Consider the following 21,273-nt stretch of genomic DNA (forward strand, 5'->3'; position numbering starts at 1 on the left):
CACCCCAGAGCATTGGGTTGGATTTCTGGATGGGCCTTCAAAGACCAAAAATAAAGAACAGTGTTGCACTTCTTCTTTTAGTAACCAAGTCAGCTCCCATTGGAATTCTGTAGGAGGTCCTTGTTTGATGTCAGATTCCCAGATAAGTCCTTGCCTGTCCCAGTCCATTGCCTGTACCACCTCCTGTCCCTTCCAGATTCTGCATTCCTATGCAAATGCTTTTTTTCCAGCTCGGAGGGTTGTATTTTTAGTCTTCCGCTAGTGTGTTTTTTTTCAAAATGATGGATGAGTGTTTGCTTTATTCACAGCAGATGTTTAGGTACAGAAGTAATTCAGGATTGATAAGGAATCGCAAAGGTGTTGTTTTTTTTTTCAAGACGCAGCTGGACTTTCCTTGTTTCTCTTTGAAGGCGTTTTGTTTCTCATCCAATTTCTTCATCGGAAAAAGCTTCTTGGGTGAGAAGCAAAACATCTTCAAAGAAAAACAAGAGCTGCCTCATGAAAAAAAAAATAGCACCTTTAGGGCAACCATGACCTGGATGACTATGAACCTCCATAGATGTTTGATAAGGAAATTAACACGTGTGATCGTCTTTTAGAGCGGACCTTAGTTGCGGCAGCTTATAAGAGGGTAGAGCTGAAAACTACAAGGGCATTATTAACAGGCTGTTCTGGTTTTTTTTGTTTTGTTTTGTTCTGTTTTGTTGTGTTCCAAAATTTCCAGGAGTCTAGATCTAATGCAGAGGACTTTTTCAAAGACCCCAACTCACCCTGTCCTCAGGAAGCAGTCATGCAGGAGCCCGATGCGCCATTCCTTCGTGGTGGGCCTGGACTGTATAAGGTAGTGAAGACTGGCCCGTCAGGTCACAACGTCCGAAGCTGTCCCAACCTTAGAGGTATCCCCATTGGAATGTTAGTCCTGGGGAACAGAGTCAAGGCAGTGGGCGAGGTAGGACTCCTGGAACTTCCCTTCTTACCTTCATAGATACTGGCTTGCAAATCAGATGTCCTTAAGCTAAAACTGCTCTCTTTCCCAGCCTTTGCTTTTCCTCCCTTGGGTTGCCAAGGGTTAACTTTTGTAGATGGTTGTCTACAATTTAATTCATCTGCTGTTTTTTTCTCACGTATTTCATTTTAGAATAGAGTTAATTCATAAAAACAAATCAGCAAGTTGTTCTCTTGCAAACTTCGCTAAAGAACTACTGGTGGGGGTGCTGCAAAAATTGTCTGACTTCTTGGAATCAGTGTCCACTTTTGCATGCTTCGGTCTTCTTTTCTTGCAACGGGTGTGAGGATGTAGTGTGTCATGCTATTTCCCCCCCTCCCCCCCCAAAAGAACATCCAAAGGACGTATAATAGCACTTTGGGACTGTGGAATACCTACGGCTTACCTTTTCAGCCTTTCTCTGTTTCGAGCTTTCAAAAAATGAAATGAAATGAAATGAAATCAGACCTGCCACAGAACTTTCTAAATGACCCGATTGTTCTTATTTTTCTTCTTCTGAACCTACTTCAGTGTAATCTGTTCAAAATACTGATCTCAAGCTTTCTGTAAATGCATGCCATTTTTTTAAAAAAAAATTCTTCTTCATTCTTTGGAAATTAACTGGGGAAACATGGCTGTGTGTTGCTTTTCTCTGGCTGGAGAAGAAGGCTCCTTTTCATGTGCGGAATCATATTGCTGCCTCTCGTGACCCAGAGCAAGAAGCGAATTAAATCCTGACCTCCTTCTTCCTATATCTGTGCACGCCAGGTGACCAATTCGGAAGGGACCTGGGTGCGGATGGACAAAAACAGCATGGTCGAATTCTGCGAAAGCGACGAAGGGGAGGCCTGGTCTTTGGCTAGAGACAGAGGCGGGAACCAGTATCTGCGTCACGAAGATGGCAAGTGCCACCATTTTTTTTGCAAAGCTGTCTCCTTCAAGGGCTTTAGAACTAAGCACACAACACCAAGAGCGGACCAGAGTCTGTCTGTCTTGGTTGGTTGGTTGAATTTATATTGCTGCTTATTTGCACATGGCAACTCAAGGCGCCTCATAGAATATAAAACACAACATAAAAACAATAAAATTAATAAAAGAAGTGTCCTATAATAAATTAATATATTAGCTATTCTTCACTACTCTATAACAATAAGGCTCTATGCATGTGTCTAGCATTACAGCAGTGGTGGGATACGACCGATATGTCCCAGTACGGGCGTACCGGTGCCTGCTGGGGGCACCAAGTACCGTGCCGGTATGGTGCTCTGGAGGACCCGCCCGCCCGCTCTCCTTACCGCTATTTGAGCTAATTGAGGCTTTCGCGCATGTGCACGGAGCGTACAGGGCCTGCGCAAGGCTCCGCCGAGCAGCTGGAGTGTCGCGGGCGGTAAGTACACATGCGTGTGCTGCGCGCATTCTCGTGGTCGACGCAAGGCCCCGTTGCAGCGTACCCGTTGCAATAGGATCCGGAACCCACCACTGCATTACAGGTAGTCTTCAACTTAATCATTCATTTAATGACTGCTCAAATTAGAAAGGAACTGAAAAAAGTGACTTAGGGCTGTTTTTCACAATTACAAACATTACAGCAATCCTCATGGTCATGTGATCAAAATTCAGATGCTTGCCAACTATTTCGTATTTATGATGGTTGTCGTGTCCCTGGGTCACGCAATCCCCTTTTGTGAAACCTTCTGCCAAGCAAAGTCAATGGGGAAGCCAGATTCACTGTACAACTGTGTTACTCATCTCACAATGGCAAGGATGGACTTAACAACTGGGGCAAGGAAGGTTGTAAAATGGGACAAAACTCACTTAACAACTGTCTTGCTTAGCAAGAGAAACTTTGGACTCAGATGGGATTTGTATGTTGAGGACTACCTGTCCTGAAATGGTTTCAGAATGCATTGGTATACCTTCAATTAGGAGGAGCAGGATTCCAGCCAGTGGTGGGATTCAGCTGGCTCGCACCTATTCGGGAGAACCGGTTGTTAACTTTCTAAGCAGTTTAGAGAACCGGTTGTTGGAAGAAATCTCCTTTTGTTTTTTCCCCCCACTTTACAGGGCTAATCCTGTAAGGAAGGCAGGAAGGAAACATTCTGGTGTTGTTTCTAGCCTGATCTTTATTGCCCTGCTTACAGAAATTGCCTCTCCAGTTAACCGGTGTTACATTGTAACAGCTAAGGCGAAGCGCCCATCGACGTGAGTGACGTTGAGTTGACCACGCCCACCCAGTCACATGATCACCGAGCCCCGCCTCTCCAGCTGGCCATTAGGGCAGAGAACTGATTGTTAAATTATTTGAATCCCACCACTGATTCCAGCCCTATGGAGCCAATAAAAGAGGACTTGAATGTAGTTCTGAATAGCAGCTTAGTTTGAAAAAAAGAAAAGAGAAAGAGAGGGAGAGGAAAAAGGAAGGAAGGCAGACACAACATAATAGAGCATCCTCTGCTTCACAAGTTACTTTGATATGGGAGCTTTGCCCTTGATGCAGTCTGGATTTGGGCAGGGGTGTGTCAAAGGGACTTGCCAGAGATCTCAAGATCAACTGCAGTCCTGGGGAGAAGAGACTCAGACTGCTGGTGGCTTTGTTTAGATCAGGGGTTGGCAATCTTAAATATTCAACGAGCCATAAAGGTCCTAACCGGAAGTTCTCTGTTCAGTTCTGGAGCTGATCGGAAGTCCACTTCCCCCACCATAGAGCCTTCTCCTAGCATGGCATCTTTTTTTCCCCTGTCGATGGAAGTCCGCTTCCCCCACCATAGAGTCTCCTAGCGCGGTGTCCTTTTTCCACTCCCGTTCCTAACCGAAAGGCCCTATCAATTGTGGAGCCAACTGGCGACAGAGCCACAACAGAGGGATGAAAAAGCCACCTGCGGCTCCAGAGCCGCAGATTGCTGACCCCTGGCCTCGGTCAAGTCCAGGAGATGCTCCTTCCTCAGGTATCCTGCAGACCCCCTGGGACATCAGTGTAATTTTTGGTAGCCTAATAAGGCAGAAATCCCACCCCTCATTGGTATCATTACAGATGGTCCTCGGCATGCAACAGTTCACTTAGTGACTTTTCGAAGTTACAGCACCACCGAAAAGAGTGGTTTATGACCATTTTTCACACTTACGACCGTTGCAGCATCCCCATGGTCACGTGATTTACATTTGGATGCTTGACAACTGGTTTACCTTTATGATGGTTGCAGTGTCCTGGGGTCACGTAATCCCCTTTTGCCGTTTAACAAGTTGCGTTACTAGCTGTACAGCGGTAGTGATTCACTTAGCAACTGTGGCAAGAAAAGTCATAAGATAGGGCACAACTGACTTCACAAATTTCTCGCTTAGCAACCTAAATTGCGGTTGTAAGTTGAGGACTACCTGTATTATGATTATTATTACTCGGTTGCTCTGCATGTGCACAGAGAGCTTCTCCACTGGAGCCAAATCCCTTGTGTGTCTAATCTCACTTGGGCAAAAAAATAAAGCATGATTGTATGGTATAAAGAAGGTGTCTCCATCCTTGGCAACTTTAAGACTTGTGGACTTCAACTCCCAGAGTTCCTCAGCCAGCTTTGATTTGCTGGCTGAGGAACTCTGGGAGTTGAAGTCCACAAGTCTTAAAGTCGTCAAGGTGGGAGACCCCTGGTATAAAGCATACACGTTTCCTTTGATACTAGTATTACCTGCTGACACACATAATCAGTTCGTTCTAAACCAAGCTTGGGATATTATTATATTTTTTTCCATTTTTTGGCTTATTTCTTTGTTTAAACAGAGCAAGTTCTTGTTGATCAGAACGGCCAGACTCCTCCACCGAGCCCTTTCTCGCTGCAAGCTTTCCACAGAGGGACAGCCTGCAGTAATGAGCAAGGATTTGACTATGGACTTGGAAACCACAAAGGTAAAAAACCTGCCCCGGGATATTTCCTTTGCGCCTACTTCAACTAGCAAGCGGTCTTTCTTGCGGGCTTGTCTGCTGCATTAATACACTCTCTGCGTTTTTAAAATTAGACAAGAAATGTGTGAGGATGATGACCGTGAATCTAGCTAGATCACACTCTAGCTCAGTGATAGTCAACCTGGTCTCTACCGCCCACTAGTGGGCGTTCCAGCTTTCATGGTGGGCGGTGGGGGTTTGCTGTAACTCTGCTTTATGAATTTGATAAAGTAAAGTTACTTCCCTACTTTATAAATCACCATTACTGTGGAACCGGTGGGCGGTTAGAACATTTTACTACTAACAGAGATACAAAAGTGGACGGTAGCAGTGGTGGGTTTCAAAAATTGTTGGAACCTACTCTGTGGGTGTGGCCTCCTTTGTGGGAGTGGCTTGCCACCCATGTGACCGGATATGAAATTATGAATTAGTACTTAGGTCGGTCCAAGAAGCTATTCAGAAACTCTGGCATTGAAGCATGCAAGTCTTAAAGCTGTCAAGTTACAAGATCCTTGCCAGTGGTGGGTTTCAAAAAATTTTGGAACCTCTTCTGTAGGTGTGGCCTGCTTTCCGGGTCCACTGGTGGAACCTCTTCTAACCGGTTCGGTAGATTTGACGAACCGGTTCTACCAAATAGGTGCGAACTGGTAGGAACCCATCTCTGGGCGGTAGGTATAAAAAGGTTGACTACCCCTGCTCTAGCTGGTCACGGTTGATGCTGAAAGTTGAGCAACAACACTGGAACTGGTTAGTATTCGGATGGAAGGCTAGCAGGAGATGTCAGGGCTCTAGATTAGAACTAGAAATAAGCCCCTCCTAGAACTTCGCGCTGAAACCCACAGGAAGGTGCCCCTGAGTTACTAGGAACTTGAGCTTGACTGTAAGAAGAGTTTGCGCCTTCTTTGAAAAACATGTTTATTCCGATGGATCTTTAATTGTAAAATAACGAACTATAATTCAATTCTGCCCTCAACTATAGGGTAATCCTGACTGGTCTCTTTGTCACCTCAACCTATTGCACAGGATTGTTTTTAATGGAGAACCGAAAGGAGGAAGTATTTTATGTTCTGCCTCCAGCTTCTTCAGGAGAGAGAGAATATTGATTTGAGCAATGTGAAAATAAATAAATAAATAGCTTTGATTCCAATGGCTAAATCAAAACAGAAGACTACTCTTCACTCTTTCTTGGAGTGGCATCAACAAGAAAATCATATAAAACATTAAGCATTTATCTACTCATCTTTATTTTCTTTCTTTCCTTCCTTTTCTTTCTTTCTCTTTCCTTCCTCCCTCTCTCCCTCCCTCCCTTCCTTCCTTTCATCCATCCATCCATCCATCCATCCATCCATCCATCCATCCATCCATCCATCCATCTATCTATCTATCTATCTATCTATCTATCTATCTATCTATCTATCTATCTATCTATCTACATTGTGTTCTATGCAACCCATCTCACCAAGGCGACACAGTCATTCAATATAAATGCCGTACAAAACATTTTAAAGTTCAGTTTATTCATACAGATGTTTCTTCTACTTTACAGCCTGCATTTACTTCAGAAAATCTGGAATGTTTTAAAACTCCCCTCCCCCATGTTTCTTCATGTGGGATCTCTCTCTCCCTCTCTCCCTCCCTCCCTGTCTCTCACCCTCACCCTCCCTCCCTCTCTTACCTTCCCCCCCCTTCCCGGAATTGCAAGCATTCCCAATCCAGGACTGACAAATTGTACTTTCTGGGGAAAACATACTTTGGCATGGAGGAGCCAATCACACCCCCCCCCCTCTGCTCCCATGAATGGGCCTTTCTTGAACTGCTGACTTTGAGCACTGATATCCCAGAGCCACAAGGCCAGTCTTATCTGTTCTGCCACTCATTTAAAAGGGGGCATTTTAAGGCGGGATCTGGGTGTTTCACTGCTTTCCAATGAAAACTGGATAAAACGCTTCCTCCAGTTGTCTGCAGAAGAGACTGTTGATTCCAACTGATTGCTACATATTAGTGGTGCCAAGTGTTAACATATCTTGGGCCATTTTTAGTAGCTAGATTTATCAAATCGGAGTAGTATATCCAGTGCCCATGAATGCAGTGTAGAGCTTGAGAACACAAAATTTAAAATGAGTAACAGTCTAAAAGAGTAGAATGTTTACTGGATCATAAATTTAGTTTTTCTATAACTAGAAATTTATCTTCCTGTGCTTGCTATGCTAATCAGGTTTTTTTCTTTCTTTAAATCTATGGTTAACTTCTTTGACGGAGTAGCTGGACGTAGACCAAAATATTAAGAAGTTTATTTTTTAAATATTTTCTTATTTTTTGTATAATAGAGAAACACCAAGAATGTATGGTCCTCTTTTCTGGATTCCCTGCCACTACATTAATTCATAACATCTTTTTTTTAAAAAAAATATTTTGATTGGGCTTATCCAGGGTATTTTTGCAATGGACGGGTGTCCATTAATGTTATACATCTTCTTGACTCATTTCTTTTTCTTGTCTAGTTGGGTTTTTTATTTTATTTTATTTGAGCTTCTGTATAACACCAAAACATGAAAATCCTTTATGTAGTTGTGTCCTTGACCTTACTGTACCTAAATATACTGAAAAATGGATGCGGCTACACATCATTTGAAAGATATGACCCTCATCCCATCGTTATAGTGACCCAAGAAATTCTTGGAGAAAGAACTGGCACATTGCACTGAAAAAGCAGTTTATATACCCTTCCCTGACCTCTCCTTACAGACAAACTAATTTTGCAAATCCGCTTGAAATCTGTTTCTGATTTCTCACAGTGCAAACATTCAGCCCTCTTCCTATCATCTCCTTTAGTCCAGCAGAAAGATGGGGCTTAGAATAACCACTCCATTTTTGAACTTGAACTTTGAAGGTCAGCTTCCAAAAACAAGTCAGTCTACTGAAGTGATAGGTATATGTTACTCTATATTATATATAATACTAGCCGATAACTCGGCGTTGCCTGGATATTTATTTATTTATAAGGGGGGAAATGTCCGGACCAAACGTAATTTCTAATGCTGGATTTTCCCCCTTACCAGAGGGAGCCCTTGTGGAGTACTGTGAAGCTGTTACCATGGCAACTCCACTGCGCTGCACATTAGACGCCATTTTATGGCAGTACAATAGAAACCATTTTAAGGCACAACAGGCTGTATCTTAACAGAACACACAATCCGAGGGGTGTTAGGGATGTCTTACCACCCACAGAATTTTTCTCCAGAGAGTAAGTCATCTGTGTACCAAGTTTGGTTGAAATTGCTCGAGGCATTCCAGAGTTATGCTGGAGCATACATACAGAGGCAATATATAGTGAAAGAAGACAAGAAGATAGGTTTCTTAGAACGTTTTTCAAAGATCAAACCAGCTCTCTTGATTTTACTCATATGTTCTCCTCCCTATCTCACCAGCATGGGGATAGGGTTGATCGGTTAGGGAGACTCGTGGCTGAGGTCTTCCCAAATTACTCATTTCTGTTTTGAGGCAAAACTAGCACACTTCTTTTCCTTGCTTTCAGTGTTAGGACATTTCTCTCCGCATGGGTGGGCTCCTGAAGACAGCAGCATTGAATGACTTTCCTGTTTCTAGTTTTAGGCAGCGAATTGGGTATCTGTTGCTAAAGCAGAATTTTCCTTTTTCCTGTGGGGTCCTTGGTGTGTTCTCTGAGCTTGGTTGTTTTCTTGGAAACATTTTCTTACCAAATGAAGTAATATCATCAGTGCCTTTGACTAAAATTCGACCCTGGCAATGTTCAGAATTGCAATGAAGGACTTTCACAGCTTTCACGTGGATAATCATGAATCATTCTTATCATGGATCTTGTTCTCCAAATTTTCATGGTATCTTGTTCTCCAAATTTATCCATTCAAGTGAGATTTTCAAAATACGAATTGGATTAATTTAGGGTTCTCATTTTTTTCCACGTCAATAAGATTCTCCTTGTGTCTTTTAGGCATTCATCTCTCAAAAATAACTGAGTAAATCCACCTAATAATTCAGATAGCATTTCTTCAGCCTACGCAAGGAGGTATCATTTCACAAATAGAATGCAGAGCACTGATTTTGGCACCTTCCTATAACTGATCTTCTAAGAAGGAGATGGTTTTTCATTAGGAAATCTTTTTTAGGTGTTAATGGGAGATCTTTTTGAGAGGTTTTTGGAATCTGCAAGATTATTCCTCATTTCAAGAGGGGTGATTTTGATGTATTGTAATGTTATTAGAAGTCTCTTTATCCACTGGATTGAATGTTTAGACATATTATTTTATTCACTCTTCAGAAAGAGTGCAGAGAAGAACAACAAAGATGATTAGGGGATTGGAGGCTAAAACATATGAAGAACGGTTGCAAGAACTGGGTATGTCTAGTTTAATGAAAAGAAGGACTAGGAGAGACATGATAGCAGTCTTCCAATATCTCAGGGGCTGCCACAAAGAAGAGGGAGTCAAGCTGTTCTCCAAAGCACCTGAGGGCAGGACAAGAAGCAATGGAGGGAAACTAACCAAGGAGAAAAGAAACTTTGAACTAAGGAGAAATTTCCTGACAGTTAGAACAATTAATCAGTGGGACAACTTGCCTCCAGAAGTTGTGAATGCTCCAACACTGGAAGTTTTTAAGAAGATGTTAAATAACCATTTGTCTGAAGTGGTGTAGGGTATCCTGCCTAAGCAGGAGGTTGGACTAGAAGACCTCCAATGTCCCTTCCCACTCTGTTATTCTATTCTATTCAGTGTACATGTAAGTATTGCTAGAGAAGATGAATGGGGCCTTCTATCAGGAATCTCCCCATGATAAAGTAACATTTGAATAAGAATTAAGATTTACCAAGATGAAGGCAATTTGCATATCTCTTCTCCAGAAACCTTTTTTATACCCAATTTATGTTGGATTGAAAATTAAGAAACAAAAATGATTATTAACAGAAATATGCCAAATGTGCAATCGGCATTAAAGTAAGTTTAAAAAATTCCAATAATAAAATGATTTAGTATAATAGGTGAAGTCACAAATAAGTGCATAGAAAAGAAGCTTTCTGCAACAAGATTCTACCTCCTTGATAGAAAAGTGTCACCGTAACTTGTGGACAACTTTGGAAATTTGAATGAGGTGTCATTAAAATTATCTTTGAAATATGCCGCTCCGGGATAGGCTGGCTACGTCAGAGACTCTGGAGGTCAGCAGTAGGAAAGTTGAAAAATTCAGGGGACTTTCTATAGGTGAAGAGAGTGCCTCTTGCTTGACATTTAATTCTGATTGCAGATTCTTTCTATGGAATTTGTCCCAAAGGGGTTTTTTTTCTCCAAAGGGCATTTGGACTTTCTTGGTATTTTCTTTGAAAATGTTTCGCTTCGCATCCAAGAAGTTTCTTCAGTTCTTCAGCAATCTCCTACACTTTAGTTCTTCAGAACTAAAGAAGTTTCTTAGGTGAGAAGTGAAACATTTTCAAAGGAAGCATCGAGAAAGTCCAGTTGCCTTTTAAAAAAAACCATCTTTGGGACAACTGTGACCTGAATGATTGAGAATCTCCATAGACCTATATCCATGGAATTATTAGCAAACAGGGACTGTTTATTTTTTTTAAAAAAATGTTAGTTAATATTGGCAAACGTAGAGCCCTCTCTATGAGTCCATTTAGGCAAGTTCAAAATATTTCCTGTTTGAAATCAAACGGGGCAGATTTTCAAGGTCCTCTGCCTTCAGAATGATCAATAGTCTATGGAAATCTTATTTTCTAAGGAGAAACTCATGAAAATTATTTGAAAATATATACTGCTAATAATACATTTGAAACAGATCACAGCTGTTCAGCATTCTCAGCTGCACAAAAGGGAGGGCACTCTCTGTCATTTGAATATCTGCTTGAAATGTGAGTATTAAACTATGATTGCCATACCATAAAACTCATGGCACTAGCATAGGAGGTTCATACCACCCCCCTCCTCCTCCAGATATTCTCCAGGGACAACTTAGGAGCCATCAAGAGAGTAGACACCAGCCTGATGAGATGGAACAGGGTGGGATATGGGGTAAATTGGGGTACTCTTCATAATAGGAACTACCATTGTCTCTGCTTTATATATTCTAAATAAATTTATATCTAGTTTGTTTTTCTTCCTCCCATTGGCTATTTATTTGTTTTTGAGTTCCAAAGTCTTTGTTCAGACACTCATAGTGGGCTTGTTCCAAGGTCAGCTACAATCTTGTTCTTAACTTATAAAAGGAAGACTATTGGAAAAATGTTTGATGAAACACGCTTCTAATAATCTCTGTATGTTTTGGTTTTTGCAAAGATATTTGGTCAATGCTGCTCACAATTCCACCAAACATCTGTTAACCGCTGCGTCATCTTGTACTATATTCCTTGTGAGTAGAATAGATCTTAATTACAAGTCGCAGCAGATCTCACTGGTCTCAAATGAACGTTTGATTGCCCTCTTTGAAGGTAACAGGTTGTAGTTCTAACTGTTTTGCCCACTGCAGGTGACCATCTGAGCGCCCTTTTGAATTCCATTCAGTCACGGCCTAGTCTCCCAGCTCCTTCCATCTTTGATCAAGCTGCAAATCCTCCCTCTTCCCTAATCCACAGCCCATTTGTGTTTGGACAGTCCCTTCCCTTCCAGCAACCTCCGCCACAGCTTCAGAGTAAGTCCGTCAGCCTTTCCTGCCTCATCTGTCCGTTTCGAAGCTGCGCCATTGCTATCACCACCTCAGTTGCCTATCCGCTGCTTATCACCTTCACTTTTCTTTGCCGCTATGTGTTGACTTTCCATCACATGGAACCAAATGGGAGGTTTACCTATAATTAGTAGGGATTGCCACCCTGGCCTTTTGTTTATGATCTGTGGCATGGATAGTGCGCTTACAGAAGTATTTGTAAATAATAATAATAATAATAATAATAATAATAATAATAATAATAATAATAATAATGTGAGTTTAATTCAGTGAAAGAATTCTCAAATCATATAATATTTCTAAGAGTTGAAATTTCTCGTAAGTATTGTTACATCTTGAACATTGGTGTACGAGTTTGTTGCAGTTATTATCCAGCTATGGTTTAAACTGAAGCATTGGTGAATGAAGGCAATACTTTGATATCAAAACATTGATCTCAAAGATGATCACTAATTGATTCTTTTTTCTTACTTTCTTCATAATACTGTGGGAGTTTCACTAAATTCTATAAGATCTTGTCTTCATATTCCATTTTGTTCCATAATAGAATTCCATAAAAGTTAGTTTATTAGTTTAGTTTAGTTTATTAGTTTTGTATGCCGCCCACTCCCAGAGGACTCCGGGCAGCTTACAATAAAAAGGGAGGGGGATAAATAAGACATTACAACAGTTTAAAATTACAACAACATTCATAATTAAAGCGGGGCTGGATACGTCAACAGCCCCAGGCCTGCCGGAACAGCCAGGTCTTGAAGGCTTTATGAAAGGCCGGGAGGGTAGTAAGGGTTGAGAATAGAGTCCCTAAAAGTTGTTCATTGACCTTATCGGGATTAATGCTGATAGGTTAATGTTCAAGCTGTGTGTTCCACTCATTTTTCTATATATAATAGAAAGGAATTCAATCCTGGTCCTTCAGAGTAAGACCACATTAAAACTTTGACTTTTGCCTGTTTTCAGAGAGTTCTTAATCTTCTCTGTTAAACATGTGGTATAATTCCTTTTAATTTTTAATCGGAGGACCAGAAATTTAACTGTTCTGTCCAATCCTTAAACAAGATGGCCTTCTTCCACTGAAGGTGACAAAAGGGAAAATCCTCAGAAGAAGAAACGCTACAGAAGTAAAAAACTTTAAACTTACCAATTGGGTTCAACCTCGAGAACAGCACATCCGTTTTTAATTAGTCCACACAAATTCTTCCTTCCAAAGTTTTCCTCATGTCGGTTTCTGGTTTTATGGCTAAAGGAAACCACAGGTGACATCCCTTTGAAGTTCAAGGACCTGCAGAGATCAGTAGAAGTGCCATTGGGCTAGCTGTTGAGACCGAGTAGTTCGAATCCTCTTCTTGACTCATAAGATTCCCAAGTGTACTGCTTACCACCCATTATTTCTGGAGACTTTGGCCACTTAGTGGAAATAAACCTCAGGAAGCATTTCCAAAGTGATAACACAGGAAAGAGAATCCATAAGTAAGAGAAAATAGAGGATCATGTTTGGTTACGTGGATCCCTTCTGTCCTCCTTGGCTTCATCAGAGGGTATAAAGCTGGGCTCTGAAACTCACGGCCCGGATGCGTCACACACTGGCCACACCCTTGCCTCATTTAGCGAAGGGAGGAAAAGTTGTGATACGTCACATGACGACGTGAGTTTGACACCCTTGGTATAAGGGATGTGACAAGTCTCTAGGTTTAGGTTTTTGGATTCCTCAGTAGATAGTTTAAAAACAACCCTCAGCCCCCCCCCAAAAATAATAGTACATGTGCAATTAATGAGCCAGCTAACACTTTTGGGCATCAAGGATGCTCTGCTGATTGCCTTGGTATTGATTAGACTTTTTTGTTTACAAGTGAATGGATCAGTTTGCTTAAAATCCTCATTAATGCTCAGAGCAGAAGGTTATTTTTCCCCCTCTTCTCTTCAAAAGATCTATATGGAAAGGATAGTAGTTCCCCTTCTTGAAATACAACACGGAGCCAACACAATGGATTTTAATCATTGTGTATCTGAAATCTTACGCAGATCTGAAGTAGAAACTTTGAATATCTTCAAATCTGTGCCCAATTCTCTTTTTATTAGAGCTATAGGTGGAAATGAAAGTGAATTATGATGCCAAACTATCCATTTGTAACAGAAAATTACTTGACAGCACGTAAAACTTCTGAGTCAAGGGGTACTTCCTTAGCTTTCTAGTGCTATATCTTCTTAAAATATTGGGTGATGATAATTCTGCTTCCAGTCTGAGGCCATAGTATTAAGATTTACTCCAGCATAACTCCCAAGATCACAGACCACCTGTGAATCCATCCAGGAAAGCTACCAAGAGTATGCTGACTGTTTACTGATAAAAAGCAATTCAATCTTAGAAGAATTTAATTTAATTTGTTTGGCTTGCTCCATGTGCAAGTGACCTGCAAATTCTGATTTGTGCTGTCCACTGGTTCAGTTTATATGATTCTCATGGAGTCTTCATTCACAATAAGAGTATTGTGAGCATTTCTGACAAGATGATACAGCTTTAGAAGAGAAAGGAAATAGAATAAAAAGGAAAGGAAAACATTTCAGCTTAAGAAATCTTACCCCCTATTTCTTATTTGCCTCTTCTTAACTTTGGCCCTCAAACATATAACTTATATAAACTTATATAGCTTTTGTGTCCTGTTGCATTGATGGGAATACCTAATCCGACTTATGGATAGCTCATGTAATAGCAAATTATTGATCACATTGCAAGAAACAGCTGTAGTTTGGTAGAGGCCTAATAGAAGCATTAAGGAAATAATTTCCATGCTTACAAGACTTGTGGAAATTTTACACACACACACACACTCACTCACATATATACACCTTTCAACTGCTTTGAAAAGGAAATCAAACTCTTATTTACTTTTTTAGTCCTTTTTCCCTGTATTCTTGCACAGCTGAAAGCTAAAGTATAAGATACGTTAAATATGTCTTTGCATGTGGTTTTGAAAAAAAAAAGATACGGTTTTTATAAACTTAGCTGAAAATGAATGGGATCAGGGGAAGCACAGAAATCCTTTTCTGTCTAAGAAACTCTTTCCTTTCCCCTGTCACTTTAACTGGGAGAAAATGCAACACCAGCCCTTAAATACACTTTGAATATTTCTGGTTTGTTTTTGCCATGGACCGATGAGCACTTTATGTGAAGAGAGTATTATGTGATGATCAAAAGAAGAGTAGCATTTTCTCTTCTGTAGCAGGAACTGTGCCCGGTGACAGTTTAGCTCTTCCTGTACATGTTTACAATATGTGTAAGGAAATCCCAGTGCATTTATTTGGGTTAATGTTTTAGACTCAAGCATTTGTGGTTTAATCTTTACTCTCGCTGTAGACCCAATCCCTTCTTTAGAGAAAGCTGGCTGCTGTCTTCTCCTTCTCACCCACCCATATGCTCTGCACTGTGGGGAAAACGTTACAGATATCTGAATATACATAGTCCTTGACTTACAGCCATTCCAATAAAGGAGAGTATTTGTAGCTCAGGGATGAAATGAGAGGTCCTTGGTGCTCTCAGAGCTTGCTTGTTTTCTTGCAGATGTTTCATTACCCTAACTAGGTAACATCATCAGTGTTAGTAAGAGCCACGGTGGCACAGTGATTAGAGTGCAGTACTGCAGGCTACTTCTGCTGACCGCTGGCTGCTGCAGTTTGACAGTTCAAATCTCACCAGGCTCAAGGTTGACTCAGCCTTCCGTCCTTCCAAGGTGGGTCAAATGAGGACCCAGATTGTTGGGGGCAAGAGGCTGACTCTGTAAACGGCTTAGAGAGGGCTGCAAAGCAATATGAAGCGATATATAAGTCTAAGTGCTATTGCTAGCGCTAAGCTAGCTCAGAGAGCACCAAGGATTCCTTATAACCATTTGTTTAGTGACCATTCTAAGTTTACAATGGCACTGGAGAAAGTGACTAACACACGACCATCACAGCATCCCCCTGGTCACACTGTCAAAATCCAGTGCTTGACAATTGACATGTATTTATGACGGTTACAACATCCCAGTGCCGTGTGATCACCTTTGGCGACTTTCTGATAAGCAGAAAGTCAATGGGAGAAGCCAGATTCACGTAACAAGTGCGTTACCAATTGAACAGCCGCAAGGACTCACTTAACAACCGTGGCAAGAAAGGTCGTCAAATGGAGCAAAACCCATTTAGCAACTGTTCTTGCGTAGCAATAGGCATTGGAGGCTCAAGCGTGGTCATAAGTCAAGGACTACCTGTACTGTAAAGTAGGACTTTGTATCCAGAATGGTTGTGATTGAGAAGTCCCTACTGCTTGCACATCCTGAGTCAAACTCTAACCAGAGGATCCTTTAGTGCCTCCGAAGCAGCTTTACTTATCTTTACAGCACTTCCTACTCACACGAGTTCCGAATCGGAAGGAACCACAAAAGGACATTTGTTAAAAGACAAGGACGGTGGTGCAGAGTGCAGAGTAGCTGCTAGAAAATTCAGCAGTTCTTTCATTTTGACATTTGGGCAAGTAAGATCGGTCCCCTCCCTGATCTACAGAAGGTTGTAGTTTAGGCAAACACAGAAGAACTCAGAAATGTGTTGGAAAATATTAAAAAGGGTCACGTGAATCTCTTGTGGAAACCCAAAGCCTTAGTTCCCTTGTTCCTGTTCCTGTTCCTGTTCCATTAGCAGAGATGAACATTTTTCTTTCTGGATGTCCTCTCACTCTTTGCCCAGGTCACAGAGAGCAGGACTGGCCTGGAAGGATCTAAAAGGCAAATGTACAGAAGCAGCTGACCCTACTTCAAAAGAACAGATGATTGTCGTACAATTAATGTTTTGCATGTTTAATTGTTTTTTTTTTCTTACTCCGTAAGACAACAGCATTCCTGCCTAAAGGCAAAACAGAAAATATTCAGAATAATACTAGGCTATATGGTCTTTCCCAGAATTTACCAATAAAAGGACACAGGGAAAATTGTGTAAAAGTCTGCATTATGTACTGAGCCATTGCTAAAGACTCCTGAAATATTTGCTGCTGCTCTAAAAATCGGGCTTGCTTTTCCATAATGCCCTGTTGAGAAACCACACTAGATGTAAAAAAGATATTGAGACTCTAGAAAGAGTGCAGAGAAGAGCAACAGAGATGATTAGGGGACCGGAGGCTAAAACATACAAAGAACAGTTGCTGGAATTGGGGGTGCTTAGTTTGATGAAAAGGAGGACTAGGGGTGACATGATAGCAGTGTTTCAGGGGCTGGCACAAAGTAGAGGGAGTCAAGCTATTGTCCAAAGCACCTGAGGGGCAGGATAAAAAGCAATGAATGAAAGCTAATCAAGGAGAGAAGCAACCTAGAACTAAGAAGAAATTTTCTTGACAGTTAGATCAATTAACCAGTGGAACAACCTGCCTCCAGAAATTGTGAATGTTCCAATAGTGGGAGTTTTAAAGAAGAGATTGGACAACCATTTGTTTGAAATAGTATAGCGTTTCCTGCCTGAACAGGGGGGTCAAGGACCCAAGGTGGCGCAGTGGTTAAATACAGCACTGCAGGCTGACTGCTAGATCAGCAGTTCAGCGGTTCAAATCTCACCGGCTCAGGGTTGACTCAGCCTTCCATCCTTCCGAGGTGGGTAAAATGAGGACCCGGATTGTTGTTGGGGGCAATATGCTGACTCTGTAAACCGCTTAGAGAGGGCTGAAAGCCCTATGAAGCGGTATATAAGTCTACTGTTATTGCTATTGCTATTGGGTCGGATTAGAAGACTTCCAAGGTCCCTTCCAACTCAGTTATTCTAAATTCTAAATTTATTGTTTGAGGCTTCTAGAACGGCTCTTAAACGGTGAATGAAAGTGTGTTGAATTTTGGTCCCAGAAAATAAATAAATATATATATCCGGCTCTGGTTTTGCTTTGCTTTGCTTTGCTGGTTTTACTTGTCTTTTCTTTTCCCCTTTCAATCTGTGCTCCTTGTGTGCCACTGTCTTCCCCTCTAGAAACTCCACCCCGCGGCCTTGCTTGTCGTGAGCGCATTGACCAAAGTAGCGATGCTCCCGTGCCTGCCTCCGCTCTCTCATCTCTCTCATACAAGCTGCAGGGTGGGTATGCATGCTGCTGGACACGCTTGCTCAGAAGGGGGCCCCTCTGTCCCGGGACGCGAGGTGTTTTTTTCCTGCCAGTCCATCTCATTCCATTCAGCTCCAAAACGCTTCTGTGTAGGCTCAAGAGTGGCTTGGCTGACATGTCAGACCGTGGCTTCTGCTGTACAGGAGAGGTGTTCCAACTATCAGCAGCACGGGCCTCTGCGATTTTAACGCCCAAACACAATAGTCCGCACACCTGTGCAAACCCAAAGGATGTGAAGAAACACTTCTTGTCTAGTTGTCCCAAAGGTGCTTTTTCCAACAGGCAACTGGACTTCCCTGTTTTTCTTCGAAGACGTTTCGCTTCTCATCCAAGAAGCTTCTTCAGCTCTGACTGGAAGGAGGGGAATGGAAGGATTTATACTCAGGATTTATACTGACTGGAAGGAGGGGAATGGAAGGATTTATACTTTATACTCAGAGCTGGTCATTTGCGGGACACAGACAAACCTCCAAGTGGCCTCAGTGACTCTCTAAAAAGAATGCAAATGACCAGCTGTCTGCAAGGAGAATAAATTCTTCCATTCCCCTCCCTCCAGTCAGAGCAGAAGAAGCTTCTTGGATGAGAAGCGAAACGTCTTCAAAGAAAAATAGGAGAGTCCAGTTGCCTCTTGAAAAAGTACCTTTGGGACAACTATGACCTGGATGACTGAGAATCTCCGTAGAAATTTCTTATCTAGTTGTGTCCCACCTTGAATGGACATAATAAGAGTCTGAATGGTTTGCTATGTCCTCTTAGCCTTTGCTATAAATGAATCCGGGCACTCTCTCTTTATAGTCTGATTTAATTGTTCAATAGCAGCTGCTGAACAGAGTGGAGTCAAATAGAGAACTGTCTTTCGCTACTTGATAACATGCTTCTTTTAATTTTAAATTGTACAATATCTTTCCTGCAAATCATTTTGAACGTGGCTGACTGGCAACGAAGCCATCTTTAACATATTAAGAACCGCTTAATAATATCAGCACCGAATAGCGTAACTCTTGTAAATCTTTTTGGCAAATTCCTGCTTTGATAGGATATGTATCATATTTTTCGGAGTATAAGACGCACCAGAGTATAAGACGCACCAGAGTATAAGATGCACCAAGGTTTTGAAGAGCCCCCCCCCCAAAAAAAGGATTTTGCACTTTGCAAACCTGCCAAAACGGGCCTGTTTTTTTTTAAAAAAAGGGGGCATGAATAGTCCTTAGGAGGCTTGTAGAGTGCTCCTGGTGGGGGGGGGACCAAAAACGATCAAACGGCCTGTTTTTTGCAAAAACGGGGCCATTTTTCGCCAAAAAAGGAGCATGCATAGCATTATGGAGGCTTATAGAGGGTTCCTGGGGGCTTGGGGGGGAATTGAGGAAAAAACTACCTGTTTTTTGCTCATTTCTGCCCTCCCCAGCCCCCAGAAGCTCTCTGAAAGCCTTCTAAAAGCTATGCATGGCCATTTTGGTAAAGGGGGTGGGGTTTCGGGAGGAAAAAATGCTGTATTCAGTGTATAAGATCCACCCAGATTTTCAGCCTCTTTTTTGAGGGAAAAAGGTGCGTCTTATACTCCGAAAAATATGGTAGGTCACTACTGAATTTAAAAAAATGCTTCCTAATGTCTTGAAATAACTGTTTTTACCTTTTCAGCATCTTGTAGTTCTTGTGTTTATTAAAATATGCATAGAGACACCTTGTAGCTATGCTTCCCAAAGGTGCTTTTATTTTAAAAACCAACTGGACTTTCTGATTTATCTTTTAAGATGTTTTGCTTCTCATCCAAGAACTGAAGAAGCTTCAGTTTCCTTTAAAATAAAAGCACCTTAGGGACAACCATGACCTGGACAAATGAGAAGCTCCATAGAATTTTTGGGTTCACCGACAAAACCGCGCTCGACTAAACCGTGTCGCTGACATCATCAACAGGGCGGCAACAGCGCAGAGACAGAAGCACGCTGTAAACCCTAAACCTAAAATTAACCCCTAAACCTAAACCTAACCCCCCTAAACCTAATCCTAAACCTAACCCTAAACCTAAACCTTAACCTAACCCTAAACCTAATCCTAATCCTAACCCTTAACCTAACCCTAACCCTTAACCTAACCCTAACCCTTAACCTAACCCTAACCCTTAACCTAACCCTAACCCTAAACATAACCCTAAACCTAAACCTAACCCTTACCTTAAGTTAAATCGGCTTGCTTTCAAAGCGTTATTTAAAGCGCCCTTCTTTCTCCGTGCTGGCTGTTGTCGCCCTGTTGATGACGTCAGCGACGCGGTTTAGTCGGGCGCGGTTTTGACGGTCACAGAATTTTTGTTTTGTCATGGACACTATGGAACATTTTTAATCTGATGCCTTAAAAAAGCAGTCCTGCATTGGATTCCAAAGTAAGCTGAAAGATCTGTGGAGCTTCCAGTTAAGCCATTTTCTTACCTCCCCCCACCTCTTCATTTCCCCCCTCAATAATTCTGCAAGCCTCCCCAGTTCTCTGGGTCAGATTCTCTGAAACAGGAAGGCAAGGGGGCCAAGAGAACCCATGTCAGAGGCCAAAAGCTTGGCTCCAGACAAACATTAATTAGGGCATCGGTCAGAACCCTGACACCTTTGTCTCCTCCCAGTGTGCACCGTGATGTCCCTGTTCTTAAGACATCACCTCCAATTCTTGACCATAAGTGGGTTCATCCTGGCTTGAGAAAAGGACACTTCCCTTTCCTGCCCTGGAATGTGTAGCCGGTGTTGTTAAGATGTGAGCAGGCTTGACCACTGGTCATCAGAGGTTTCCTAAATCCAGATGGGCGTCTTGGAAATAGAAAGGGACTTCCAATCCCCTCTTGGTCTCCCAATCCTACTGCTGTGATCTCTTCTGCCACCATGTACCATATTTTTCAGAGTATAAGACACACCAGGGTATAAGACGCATTAAGATTTTGAAGAGGTAAATTTTTTAAAAAATAAAATGCACTCTGCAGGCCTCCCAAACGCTCTGCACATTTCATTTTTTTGTGAAAAACGGGGCATGCAGACAGTTTGAGAGGCTTGCAAAGTGCTCCTGGGGGCTGGGGGGGGGCAAAAACGAGCCAAAAACAGGCTCATTTTTCACAAAAAACAGGACATGCATAGGCTTTGGGAGCTTGTAGAGTGCTCCTGGGGGCTAGGGGAGCAAAAACGAGCAAAAATGCCTCATTTTTCACTCGTTTTTGCCCTCCCCAACCTCCAGGAGCACCCTGAAAGCCTCCTAAAGGCTATGCATGGCCATTTTGGTGAAGGGGCTGGGGTTTGGGGAGGCCAAAAAATGCTGTATTTAGTGTATAAGACGCACCCAGATTTTCATCCTCTTTTTTGAAGAAAAAAGGTGTGTCTTATATTCCGAAAAATACAGTAATTCTGGATCAGTTACTGGTACCAAGAAGCAGTTTTTGAGAGACAGGAGCTCAAAATTTGCACAACTGAGTTTCGCTTGGGGATCTGACTATAATATACTATTTAGTCAATATTTTTCTCTCTTCCCTATAGTACTGGAAACTTCTCTGTAGCAGTTGTGTGTGTTTTCTGGTGTTGCGAGAACACTGTG

The 21,273-nt window shown here is 41.9% G+C and overlaps 1 protein-coding gene across 13 annotated transcripts in view; it reads left to right on the top strand.

Moving 5' to 3' along the window:
- The window catches only part of MYCBP2 (MYC binding protein 2), a 149,426-nt gene that overhangs the window by 90,306 nt on the left and 37,847 nt on the right, over positions 1–21,273 (top strand). For 9 of the 13 annotated variants that reach the window (XM_032226680.1, XM_032226682.1, XM_032226684.1 and 6 more), the window contains 4 exons: positions 725–949; positions 1,754–1,886; positions 4,755–4,880; positions 11,415–11,576. In XM_032226680.1, the coding sequence (XP_032082571.1) occupies positions 725–949; positions 1,754–1,886; positions 4,755–4,880; positions 11,415–11,576 (646 nt within the window). The remainder of the gene's footprint in view (positions 1–724; positions 950–1,753; positions 1,887–4,754; positions 4,881–11,414; positions 11,577–21,273) is intronic. The other 4 variants (XM_032226688.1, XM_032226690.1, XM_032226693.1 and 1 more) reach the window with 2 other exon arrangements.

Source organism: Thamnophis elegans, chromosome 11 (genome assembly GCF_009769535.1).
Source record: "Thamnophis elegans isolate rThaEle1 chromosome 11, rThaEle1.pri, whole genome shotgun sequence".
NCBI classification, from domain to species: domain Eukaryota; kingdom Metazoa; phylum Chordata; class Lepidosauria; order Squamata; family Colubridae; genus Thamnophis; species Thamnophis elegans.